The sequence below is a fragment of the Cannabis sativa genome, chromosome 7, assembly GCF_029168945.1.
Source record: "Cannabis sativa cultivar Pink pepper isolate KNU-18-1 chromosome 7, ASM2916894v1, whole genome shotgun sequence".
In the NCBI taxonomy this organism is placed as follows: domain Eukaryota; kingdom Viridiplantae; phylum Streptophyta; class Magnoliopsida; order Rosales; family Cannabaceae; genus Cannabis; species Cannabis sativa.
This window is the reverse complement of record NC_083607.1, coordinates 3,832,014-3,845,654: the sequence shown is the minus strand read 5'-3', so window position 1 is coordinate 3,845,654 and position 13,641 is coordinate 3,832,014. Positions and strand designations below refer to the sequence as shown.

Sequence of the window (13,641 nt, the reverse complement as noted above, 5' to 3'; positions counted from 1 at the left end):
ACTTTTGTATGTACAAAAACATAAAAAAAAATTAGTAGCAGATTTGGTCCGATGGGTGGTCCGATGGGGTGGTCCGATAGTGTAAATGGGGTGATGTAAATGGGAGTATTTTAGGGATATCATAAGAATTGTCATATCTTACAAATATTAGTTATTATTTGTTTAGAAAAAAAAAAAATTTAACCAAATGTAAGCATAAAAAATCAAATTTCCCATGCTAAATTAGTACAAACATTTAAAATACATTTTAAATGAAAATTTGGTAGTTTTAATGGTATGGTACTACAAAACATTGGTTTGGTCAAAAAATGAGTTTTTTGTGAAAACAAAAACTAAACCAAATTAGTACAAACACATCTCTTATATTTTACATGATAAATTGCTACTTTCAATGTTATGGTTCAAAGTTATGACCCAAAACATGTGGATTTTCTTTTCTTTTTCAACATTTTTAAAAAATAAAAGCTGTGTATATATATGCTAATCCATGATGATAAATCTGTTTTGGAGAATATAAAATGGAATAATTTAAAAAACAAAAAAAAAAAAACACAAAAATAATCTGATGATTTTACACATTAAATTCAAATATCACCTTAGTAAAAAAAAAAACAAATTACACACCATTTATAGCAAATTTCCTAAAAAAATGTTTTTATTTAGATTTGTTATTGGAAATTTTTGATGAAGGTTGTAAATGCCAAACAAATATGTTTTTGTAAATCAGTAATAGATTTTGGATTTTGTTTTCTAAGTAGGATTTTTTTTTTTTTTTTTTTTTGAAAGTGTTGTAACTTCTATGTAGGAGTTTAATATGAAGAAACTAGGTTTAACAGCTTTAACAAATTTACTATATTTGAGTTTGAATATTAATTTACAAAAATACATATACACTATTTTATTTTTATTGTAATTTATTTATCAATGATCTAAGTAGTTATTAGTTATATATATATTGTATTAGGTCCGCCACAATATACTGATTCAAACTTCATTTTAACATTATTATTTATTTATTTGAGTGTTTTAGTTCTCTTTGAATCATCTTAGGTGTTGTTGGGGAAATACACAAGAGCTTCAGGGCAGGAGGTGAATTTCAATAAGTCTGAACTTTGTTTTGGGAGCCGAGTGGGTGCTGAAGAAAAGGTGGCAATGGGTACATATATGGGAATGAAGATTGTGGCTAATCATGGGAAATACCTTGGGTTGCCTTCTCTTGTGGGGCGTAATAAGAAACAATTGTTTGATGTAATTAAGAACAGAGTGTGGAATAAGCTACGGGGATGGAAGGCTTCCATGTTTTCCATGGCGGGGAAAGAGGTGTTGATAAAGGCGATAATTCAAGCAATTCTGACATACACTATGAGTTGTTTTCGGCTCACCAAGAGTACCATTAATAGCATACACAGAATGGTTGCTAGATTTTGGTGGGGATCAACTGAACAAGATAAGGAGACACATTGGTGTAAGTGGAAATATCTGTGTAAACCTAAGGATGAAGGAGGATTGGGGTTTAGGGATTTAGAGATGTTTAATCAAGCCTTACTTGCTAAGCAAATTTGGAGGTGCATCCGACAGCCCACATCATTGTGTAGTAGGGTGTTGAAGGCGAGTTATTTCCCTAGCAAGGGAGTTTTAGAGGCTAAGTGTGGGGTGCATGCTTCTTTTGTCTGGAGAAGTTTGGTGTGGGGGAAGGAGATTATTCTCAGTGGATATCGGTGGAGGATTGGTAATGGGAGTTCGGTTCGAATAGTAGAAGACCCATGGCTGCCCCGACCTCGGCGTTTCAAGGTATATGACAGGCCTAGTATTCATTCGCAACTACGGGTGATTGATTTGAAATTGTTGAATGGTGATTGGGATGAGGATTTCATTCGTGCTATTTTTAATCCAGATGATGCGAATCTAATCCTACAACTACCGGCTGCTAGTTCCCATATGGAAGACAAGATTTTGTGGCACTATAGTAACAATGGGAAGTATTCGGTCAGGAGTGGGTATCGAATGGCGCTTGAATTGAAGAAAGAGGTAGGACAAGCGGATGACAGCCACATAAAAGGCTGGTGGAAGTTGATTTGGAAGCTGAACATCCCCCCAAAAGTTAAGCATTTTGTATGGAAATTGGCTCATTCATGGCTACCTACAAATGCAACGCTTGCTTCGCGAGGAATGAATATTGACTATGGATGTCAGCAGTGTCATTCGGGGGTGAAGGAAACTGTCTATCATGCTATCTGGGGTTGCAAAGCAAACAAAGGGGTGTGGCAACTCAGCGGGTTTAAGAACAAGTTACAGCGTGTTGGGCATGAAGATGTGATGGCTTTTCTTATTAGGCTTGCTAAGGTATGGACTAAGTCTGAGTATGAATTGTTTCTTATTGTGTGTTGGCAACAATGGTATACTAGAAACAATACGAAACATGGTGGAACAATACCTAGGCCAGCCGAGGTGGTGGACTGGTGTTCTAGGTACTTGTTTGAGTTTCAAGGCCAGCATCAGCAGGAGAGTAGTAAGAGGCAGCGAATAAGTGCGAGGTGGTGTCCTCCTGTTCAGGGATTGATGAAGATAAATGTTGACGGGGGGCCAGGCCGAGTGGAGGTGGGTCAAGCACGGGTTGTGTGAGCCGTGACTCTGCGGGGGTTGTGCATGTTGCTACTGCTACTTCTTTGCAGCAGCAGGCCCCTCCATTACATGTTGAACTGGTCGCAATTAAGGAAGGTCTTCCGCTGGAAATACAAAGGAAATACAGGCAATTTAGTGTTGAATCGGATTGTCTTCATGCCATCCAATTAATCCAAAAAAAGGAGGATGGGTGTAGGGATATTGATGGAATATTAGATTGTATTAGAGCTTTAATGTTAAATGATGCGGTTATGGGTGTTTTTTTGTATATAGGGAAGCGAATAGTATCGCTCATGGTTTAGCCAATTATATTTTGTTGAACAAAGCTAGTGCTATCTAGATTGGGGTTAATCCCCCTTGTGTAAGTCTCGCTATTGAGCGTGACATGCCTAATCCTATGTAATTGCTTGTTTGGAATTCAAAAAAAAAAACAAAAAAAAAATGCAATGCAACTTAAAAATAAAAACTCACAATACAATGTTAAATTTATAAAAATAATAAAAACCAACATCTATTTAAAAGAAAAAAGAAAAAAGAAAAATCCTTGCAAAATATAAGCAGAGATGCTCTTTTATTGTTGGGCTACAACCCACACAGCAAGGTCCAAAATTAGGCCCAGTCCAGTCAATATATGGACCTATTAGTATGGGATAAGTTGATAAATACTTCTTTTTTGTATTCATTAATCAAAAATACTCTTATATTATTTTTTTATTAAAATATACCCACTTTTTTGAGTAGATTGCCTAATATACCTTCACTATCTACTTAAGTCTAGCATATAATTTACATAACCTAAGGGGTCCAATGGGGACATCATCTATAAAAGTGGGTATATTTAAAAAAATATGAAAATAGAGGTAAAAATTAAAACAAATAAAGTAAAGTGGGTATAAAATGTAATTTCCTCTATTTTAGTATTCTGGACTGGGAAATGGAGTCTACTGGTCAAACCTTTATTTTTTTCTTTCTTGTTTGCTGAATAGAGAATAATATTAAGAAAAATACTATACATCATGAACAATTATTATCATAACAATATTAAGTCAATATCAATATTTTACCTAAAATTATTTCTAAATATGAACATTTTGTCCAAGATATATATTAAGTATATATAAAATACTTATATGAATTAGCTTGGTTTGAACTGCTATTGATATTTCTAAGACCGTGACTAAACTAGAGAATTTTAAATGGTTCGGATTGACCAAATTATTAACACCGAATTCATTTGGTCAGGTATTAAATGGTTTGGTCCGGATTATTAGTTAGAATTTGAAACCACGAATTGTAAGTTATGTGAACACCTCTACGTTTTAATAAAAAATTTATATGTAACATTTTTAAATAATAATATGTTAATGATATGTTATGAAATAATGATATGTTAATATTATGAAATAATGATATGTTAATATAAAAAACTCATAATTGTTATAAAAAAGAAAAAAGAAAAAAATATATATGAGATTCTTCAGTAAAATATAGAGACATTATTATCTTTGTGATAATTATTTAAGAAGATAGTGAAATAAATAAGTAAATTAAAAATATTATATAACAATTTACAAAAGAGAAGAACAAGAACAAGGTACAAAAATACTAAATTATTTAATTATACGTATATAAGTGTTGTGATATGTGAATTTTTTAGTATATATTAAACACACTAATTAATTAATTATGTATATATAGAGAAATTTCATTTTTTGCCTTTAATAAAACCCTCAATATCAAAATTTAGACCCTCTATTAATTTGTACAAATTAATTCCATTGATTACATGAACTTTTCATTTTACCCTTTTATTTAAAAAAATAAAAAAAATTGTTAAAAACTAAAAAAAACTTTCCTCTCTCTTCCTCTCTCTCTTCCTCTCTCTCTCTTGCCTCTCGTGCACCCCTCTCTCTCTCTAGAAAAAATTGAAAAAACTTCCCTCTCTCTTCCCTGTCGGATCTTTATTTCTCGGTGGGCGGTGGTAGAAAACCGGAGCACACCCCAATCACTCAAGAATCTTACACCATTATAATGGATAAATTGTGTTTTAAGCGTTTTGTTAGATTTTATGTAGTTTGCTTTCGTTATATGTGTCGTATTTATTGGAACTGGTATTTTTTGGTCTGAAATGGTAGAGATCTTGCATATCTAATTTTCTGTCGAAATTTGGGTTTTCCAGATGTTATCGACAGTTTATTAATAGAATATCGATGCTATGTCGATATTTTGCTAAGAAAGGTCAGGGACGACCATTATCAACATGTTGTCGACAGTTTGTCGATATCACGTCGATTAAAAAGCAAATTAACCCTAAAATTGAAAGTAGTTTGACCAATAAAATTGTCTGTGTTGTTAATGTATATCGATAGGATGTCGTAGGTGTATCGATAGGATGTCGACACAATGAGAATAAAAAAAATTTGACCTAAAATGTCGATAATTTGTCGACGGTATGTCGATATTTTGTAGACAATGTGATTTAATTGCTTTCTGTGTGATAATATCGACCTCATGTCGACATGATGTCGACATTGTGTCGACAATTTTGTTTGCTAAATAGGCGTGATCATACTTGGAATATCGATAACATGTCGACAGTGTGTCGATATGTTGGCGGCAATGTGATGTAATTGCTTTCTGTGATTGCTAAGTGTGATATCGATTGAATGTCGACATCATGTCGATAGTGTGTCAACAATTTTGTGTCGACAAATTCTCAAATAACTTATGTATGTTAATTTACTTTTTAATCGACATGATATCGACAAATTGTCGACAACATGTCGATAATGGTCATCCCTGACCTTTCTTAGCAGGATATCGACATAGCATCGATATTCTATCGATAAACTGTCGATAACATCTGGAAAACCCAGATTTCGACAGAAAACTAGATTTGCAAGATCTCTACCATTTCAAACAAAAAAATATCAGTTTCAACAAATACGACACATATAACAAACGCAAACTACATAAAGTCTAACAAAATGCTTAAAACACAACTTATCCATTGTAATGGTGTAAGATTCTTGAGTGATTGGGGTTTGCTCCGGTTTTCCATCACCGCCCACCGAGAAATAAACATTCGACAGGGAAGAGAGAGGGAAGCTTTTTTTTAGTTTTTTTCTAGAGAGAGAGAGGTGCACGAGAGGGAAGAGAGAGAGGAAGAGAGAGGGAAGTTTCTTTAATTTTTAACAATTTTTTTTTTTTTTTAAAAAAAAAAGGTAAAGTGGGAAGTTCATGTAATTAATGAGATTAATTTGTACAAATTAGTGGAGGGTCTAAGTTGTGGTACGAAAATTTTCATTAATAATAATAAAGGTAAGTAGCGGCAAAAGTAACTAAAATTTTAAGTTTATAAGCGATATAAATTTAATGTTTATTTTTAGTGGCATAAGTACTCAATGTTTGTAATCTGTAATTTTATTTCAGTTTCGTCAGTACAGACTCCGTTTTGAATATATTAAAAGAATATTTGGAAGTAACTGACATTACATATTTCTATTTAGACTTAATAATCTAAAATTTGGGTTTTATATGTGTATAAGAGAGTATGTACTAACGAAATTAGAGAAAAACTACAGTTTTACAAACACTTGGTACATATACCGCTAAAAATAAACACTAAATTTATACTACTTACAAACTTAAAATTTTAAATACTTATATCACTATTTACTCTAATAATAATAATGATAATAGTTTATATGCTTTAAAAAGTGTTGTCCAAAAAAAAAAAAAAAGTGTTGTCCTTTAATAGATAGAAGACAAGACAAACTTGTATCAAGAGAAAAGTTCAAAAATATATTAGCATTATTGTAAGTTTATGAATTTATTAGTAGTAAAATTGGTATACTACTCAATAGAGATACTATTACCATACTTTTATTAAGTTTGTAAGCGATTTAAATTCAATATTTATTTTTAGTCGTATAAGTAGCTAATGTTTGCAAAATTTTAATTCTTTTTCAGTTTTGTCAGTACAAATTCTATTTTGAATTTATTATAAGAACGTTTAAAAGTAATTCATATTACATATTTCTTTTTAGACGATCTAGAATATTAATGTGACTTGCTTAAGATAATAACAGAGTCGATACTGAGAATAATAAAAGAGTTGTATAACACTTACAAACTTAAAATTTTGAGTAATTATTCTCAATTTTACCAAAAACTTTAGTTTATTTAAGAAAAATCCTAAATCAAATATAATATAAATATAATATTACTAAATAAAAATAAAACCTAAATCCCTAATCTTATTCGACAGCCGCATCTCTCTCTCTCTCTCTCTCTCTCTCTCTCTCTCTGTGGTTGCCACCGTACCGTGGAACTTCTCCGGCCAGACCAACGAAACGCCAGGCGCCGTCAATAGAACTTCTCCGGCCAGACCAACGAGACTCTCCAACACGTAAGTTCAAAGCTAGCTTTACCAACTCCATTTCTTTTTTCTTTCAGCAAAATAATAATGTCTTCTGACTGAGTTTGTGTTTATTTTCTTCAGCATAGTTGAGCTTCTAATGTATCAATAGTCTTTTCTGAATATCTGAATGTTGCATGTATATATATAAAAGAGCTTAACGTAAGTAATATGAATGTGTGTGGCTTTGAGGATTTTTTTATTCTTCTGCACAATTGATTATTATATAATTATATGTTTTTAATAATCAGTATTGATGGAATGGATTGTTTTTTTCTCGCAAAGTTAGTATTGATGATTTGAGTAGCATATACTGTATTGGATATAAATTTACATGTAAAGTTTGGACCTCACACTGACAATGACCATGAATACTATAATATTTTATTTTCCATTTTATGTATTTATTTATGTGAAAATCTCAAAACCCAAAATCTCAGGTCTCCGGCAACCAACGTGGTCACAGTAACACCTTCTTCACCAGTCCACTATGCAGGGTTGTATTGGAGCTACTTCTGCAGTAACAGGTTCTCTTCAACAACCTCTTTGGGGCAAAGGAGCAGCTTTTCCCCAAAAGGGTTTCTTTCCTATCAATGAATTTCCACACCAAATAAAGTTCAACTCTTTCAAGCCTTGCAAACTTTCCCATGTCGAAGGAAGCTTGGTTTCAGGGAGACCCTCTTCCTCTCCCTCCTCTGTCTCCGTTACTGCTCCGGATGTTACTGGTAACCATGTGATTTTTTGAACATCCTTTTGGGAGCTCACTCACCCTGATAAATGTTTATTTATTATTCTATAATGTGTTTTGATACAGAGGATGATGGGAGTAGCTTTATTGACTATAGCCTAAGTGAGGCTGATCCTGAGGTTCGTCAAATTGTTGATAAGGAGAAGCAACGTCAGTTCAAAAGCCTTGAGCTTATTGCTTCCGAGAACTTTACTTACAGGGCAGTTATGGAGACAGTTGGGTCTTGTCTAACAAACAAGTACTCTGAAGGGTTACCTGGGAAAAGGTAAAGGCTTTTAGTTTAGTTCCCTCTAAGCTTACAATTTTTAATGGTGAGTTTTAGCTCTTATTTTTATTTGTTATATATGTTTAGATACTATGGGGGCAATGAGTTTATTGATGAGCTTGAGATTCTTTGCCAAAAGAGAGCTTTAGATGCTTTTCACTTGGATGCAAAAAAGTGGGGTGTTAATGTTCAACCCTTGTCTGGTTCTCCTGCTAATTTTGAGGTTTACACTGCAATTCTTAGCCCTCATGATCGAATCATGGTATGATTTTTTAGTCTTGTTAACTTTTGTTGGTCATTGAAATTTTGAACAACTCTTGAGTTATCTAATATTTTTGCATTTAACTTAGGGATTGGACTTGCCTCATGGAGGGCACTTATCACATGGATTCATGACAGCTAAACGAAGAGTCTCAGGAACATCAATTTATTTTGAGTCCATGCCTTACAGACTTGATGAAGTTACAGGTTTGTTTGTTATTTGATAATTTCAACTCGGAGTATACTTGTGTTGTTGATCACTTGTTTTGATGGTGAGTGTTAATTTTGCTCCAAATTTAAATCAGGGATTGTTGATTATGATATGCTTGAGAAAACAGCAACTCTCTTTCGACCGAAACTCATTATTGCTGGTGCCAGTGCTTATCCTCGAGATTTTGACTATCCTAGGATGAGAAAGGTTAGAGTTTGTTATCAAGTTGCACATATTTGTACTAAATAATCTGTTTCTTCATTTCAACAAACTTATTTCATTCATCAAAGAAAAACTACTGATTGCATTTGTTGTGCCTTGGAAGATTGCGGACTCTGTTGGTGCATTCCTCATGATGGATATGGCTCACATAAGTGGACTTGTAGCAGCTTCTGTGGTTGCAGATCCTTTTGAATACTGTGACATTGTGACTACAACAACACACAAGGTAATCTATTCCAACCATCCTTTGTTTTGGCAAGAAATTTTGTGCTTTGTTTAAGGTCTAAGGATTAGTGTCTTTTGATGTTAATGGAAACTTCGGAAAACAGTTTCTTGTGATAGTTATTTGCGTCCAAAAAATTATTTCCAATTTATATTGTAAACCTTTTTTATAATAGTAAAATGTATGCTTTCTGTTCATTTCTTCTGACAAAGTTGGATTTTCTCTATTCAGTCTCTGAGAGGCCCAAGAGGTGGCATGATTTTCTTCAGGAAGGACCCCATTCTTGGTGTTGATTTAGAATCTGCAATCAACAATGCTGTATTTCCAGGTCTACAGGTCTGTATTTTTTGCTGACTTGTCATAACAGTTTTGATTATTTTGTTAAGCGAGTCATTAGTAAAAATTTGGTTTCGTTCTTTATGCAGGGTGGTCCTCATAACCACACTATTGGGGGGCTCGCCGTGTGCTTGAAATATGCACAATCACCAGCCTTTAAGGCTTACCAGAAGAATGTACTGCATATTTTTTTTCAAGTTTTATTTTATCTTGATCATTCTAGACATGCCTTTATTAATATGGCTTCTCTGTCTTGTAGGTGGTCTCTAATTGTAGAGCTCTTGCGAGTCGATTGACAGAATTGGGGTACAAACTTGTTTCTGGTGGAAGCGATAACCATTTAGTTCTTGTTGATCTTAGGCCATTAGTAAGTTTCTTTTTGTATTCTTGCTGGTTAATCAATAATCTGTATTTGATCTTTGGCCTTTAGATATATGAAATCTTAGTTTGTACTTTATAATTTTTTGATTGCAAATATAAATCAACTTCTTCAGGGAATGGATGGAGCTCGTGTGGAGAAAATTTTGGACATGGCGTCCATCACTCTCAACAAGAACTCAGTACCCGGTAAGTATATCTTTGTTATCCATTCCTCATACTCTTCCCTTTTCTTAGTTTATGGTAATTTCTATGTCAATCTTACACTACAAATGTTTGAATGAAAAAGGCGATAAGAGCGCACTAGTGCCAGGGGGTATTCGAATTGGATCACCTGCAATGACAACAAGAGGATTCAAGGAGAAAGACTTCGTAGCAATTGCAGATTTCATTCACGAGGGTGTGGAGATAACCCGAGATGCGAAAAAGCTAGCTTCGGGTACAAAGCTCCAAGATTTTATGAAGTTTGTTACTTCACCAGATTTCCCATTATCGAATAGGGTGTTAGATCTTCAAACAAGAGTTGAAGCTTTGACAACCCAGTTCCCCATTCCCGGAGTCTGAGAGGTATGTTACCAAACACTTATCATAGGTGATAGGTCTTTGAGATTAGAGGTAAAGAAAGAAAATGTCTGCATGAATAATATAGTCGTCAGTCAGTCGAAGCATGATGATGACAGATTTTGGGACACCAGGGGGGGAGTGAGTGATCAAGATAATTTATTCAATGTGGATGAGGAATGTCTCTTCTCTACACATGGTTTTGTATACAAAACACTTATGGAATTTTGTCTCAAGAAGCTGATAAATCATTTCATTGTATTTTTGGTGACATTGGTTTGTTGTGGGAGAACAACAATTTCCTCTGCCTTTTTCTTTGGGAGAATACTATTTATTTAACTTGACCCTCTCATTTTTAGTCTTTATTTTTCACCAAATTTCTGCTTTTTGGTCAATGAGCTTGATAAGATAACTTGTTTTGTTTTATTAGATCAACATAATTTTTTTTATTGTATCAGTGTGTTGAAAATTTTATTTTTTATTACAATTTTTTTCTTCAGAAATTAAAAATAATTTAATAATTAATTCTTTTTTTTTTTGTTGATAAAATCTTTAAGTGATGGTGCAAAGGAATCTTCCTTCTCTTCTCTCCTTTATGGATCCCATCAGAGAAGGGGCTGTAGCCTCAGTAGTGTATTTTTTTTTAATATACAATTTGATAATTTAATCACATAAAAAGTTCTCGTTAATATTCTTTTTATATGAATTAAGTCACTGTAAAATTAAAAAAATTTATTATAAGTGGTTATTTTATAATGGCTAACTTAGATTTTTGCTCCCTGAACTTTGATATGTACTAAATTATACCTTTCAAATTTTTCAGGTCGTTAAAAATTCCTTCTAAATTATTGAGATTGTTGGATTTAAGGACTTTTGTTCAATTTTACTAAACAAAGTCTGATGTGGATGAAAATTTAGGGGGCACAATTTTATACTTTTGAAAGATTGGGGGCGATATCAAAGTTCGAGGGGCATGATTTACTATATGAACAACCGTCATATTAGTAAAATTAAATGAAATTGGACAAATGTTCTTAAATTTATGTTCAAGGGAATTTTTTAACGGTCTGAAAAGTTCAGGGGATATGATTTTATACATGTCAAAGTTTAGTGGGTAAAAATTCTAATTAAGCTTTTTATAAATCCCAAACGGTCTAAAACTGTATTTTTAGGAAGAAGAGCCTAATAAAACTATACACTAATACATGGTTTTTGAACATTTTTTGAAGTAGAAACATTTCATAGATAAAAATTATTTAGAGCGTAACTCCTTTTAGTAATATTTTGAGCAATAAAATTAAAATTTCTAAAAAAATTGCAACCCAAAAAGATTACGAAAGGTGAGAGTTGCCCTGTTGAATGTAGCTACCAATATCCCACCTACAAATTTCTCCTTTGATAACCACTTTAAAATTACTCTCAAAGATAACAAACTTCGCTGCTTAGTGACTAACAACTCTCGATTAGAAAAATAATTTTTTTTTGAGATAAATTGAGAATTACTATTTTTTAGTACACATTAACTAAATATAATTACAAAATAATTATAATTGATAAATACCTTCTTTTATAATTAGAGTACCAAATATAATTTCACATAAATTATCAAAGTTAGAGTCCCTAATATACATAATGGAGATATGACTTATAAAACTGATTATAAATATAAAAGAAAGATAAAAGTTAAAATAGAAAATGAAAAGTGAATATACAGTATAATTTCTTCTTTTTTTAGCCATTTTTATAAGAATAAATTACATTTTTAAAAATTATGAAAAAACATTATATATTTATTAAAAGTTTTTTTTCTTTCATTTAGGCCCCTGAAATGAGTGAGACTTAAGCGCAGACTTAGTCCGCCTTAGCTTAGGGTTGACCCTATCTCTGGTGAGAGGCTTGTCAATCGATTGTTGCTCGGTACAAGCCCACCAAATCATCCTTGAAGAGTCCTTGGCAACTATAGCAAGACACATAGACCTACTCCCCACTATCACATCACAATTAATTTTTACCCAGTCCACAAGTAGAGGGGTAGACACAAGAGAGTAACCATAATTTGAATAACAATAAGTAATAAAATTAATATAGTAATCTAAACAGATTATTATTACAAATCTTGTCATTTCTAGCTCTCTAAATTGTATCTACAACAGGCCCGACCCTGGGCATAGGCGGACTAGGCTTGTGCCTAGGGCCCACTCAGCCCAGGGGTCCAAATTGTTTTTTTCTCTTTTAAAATTATACATTTTTTTACTAATTTTGAAAAATACTATATTTTTTCTAACATAAGGGCCCAAAAATTCTTTTTTTCCCTATGACCCACTTTGTTTCAGGGCCGGCCCTGATCTACAATAATAACTGTATATAAAAATACCTCATCAATATTAAACCCCTTACTACCGAGATTACAAAGAAATTTAACCCAATCCCAACAACGAGTGCCGGTATTATCAAACGGGATAAGACCCTAAGGGGAAGCATGCAAAAAAAACATATTAATTAGGAAGAAACTGTAATTACATTAAAATAATATAAAATGAGATGATACAGTCGAAACCATCACGTGTCACGTGACGAGGAAGACCATGATGATCTGAAATTACCATATTAGCCCTACTCGTGTCACTTTCTCACTCTCCCACCAACTCTTTGCTCAATGGGTTTGTTGACAAATTGACCCATTACCTTAAGAAAATAGATTATGCCAACTTTTTTTGTCCTTACTATTCTTTTAATTACACATATATTTTTTTAAAATTTTATTTTAGATGATAATAAAAATATTGGATATTATATAATGTTTGCAATATTATATTTACTAGAAATCTCCAACATTAAAAATAACAAAAATAACACTTATAAATTTTGTAATGTCTATAAAAAAACTGGAAAATTTTATTTTTCACATTTAAATAATTTTAATTTATTTTTTATATAGAAATACACATTGTAATTATTTAAAATATTTTACAAATTTAAAAATAAAAATAAAAATTTAATATCATTTTTTATAAGAAAAAATTAATATATCAAAAATAAAATTCAAAAAGTAAATTAAGTGTCTCTTTTATGTTATATGTGTAAAATATACTATAAAAAACCTATTTTTTATATATTATAAATTATTTTAAAATTTTATAAAATATATTAAATAACTATAATATACACTATCATAAAAAAGAAAAAAAAAAACAAAAATTATAACAATTTAAATATCCCAAACACTATGAGTGCACCATAGAAAAGCACCCTTTTTTTGTAAGGAATATTTTATTAATCTTGAATGTATTTGTGGGATCCAACTTTACTAAAAAAAACACTTCAATTTTCTTGGAATAATATAAAAGGTACTTTTATAAATAATAATAATAATAATAATAATAATATAAAACTA

General features: G+C 32.0%; 1 protein-coding gene across 1 annotated transcript; it reads left to right on the top strand.

Moving 5' to 3' along the window:
* Positions 1-6,840: 6,840 nt before the first annotated feature.
* LOC115697435 (serine hydroxymethyltransferase 3, chloroplastic) lies at positions 6,841-10,599 on the top strand. The gene is made up of 12 exons (XM_030624437.2): positions 6,841-7,033; positions 7,483-7,767; positions 7,857-8,055; positions 8,143-8,317; positions 8,406-8,523; positions 8,622-8,734; positions 8,853-8,975; positions 9,204-9,308; positions 9,398-9,484; positions 9,568-9,675; positions 9,803-9,875; positions 9,976-10,599. The coding sequence occupies exons 2-12, from the start codon at positions 7,533-7,535 to the stop codon at positions 10,248-10,250; spliced, it is 1,611 nt and encodes a 536-aa protein (XP_030480297.1). The 5' UTR covers positions 6,841-7,033; positions 7,483-7,532; the 3' UTR covers positions 10,251-10,599.
* The last annotated feature ends 3,042 nt before the right edge of the window (positions 10,600-13,641 follow it).

Bases quoted from the DNA above. Each gene is read 5' to 3' on its own strand.
- LOC115697435 (XM_030624437.2), top strand. From the start codon at position 7,533: ATGCAGGGTTGTATTGGAGCTACTTCTGCAGTAACAGGTTCTCTTCAA. The intron at 7,768-7,856 runs GTAACCATGTGA...GTTTTGATACAG, and splicing joins TACTGCTCCGGATGTTACTG to AGGATGATGGGAGTAGCTTT. The intron at 8,056-8,142 runs GTAAAGGCTTTT...ATATATGTTTAG, and splicing joins GAAGGGTTACCTGGGAAAAG to ATACTATGGGGGCAATGAGT.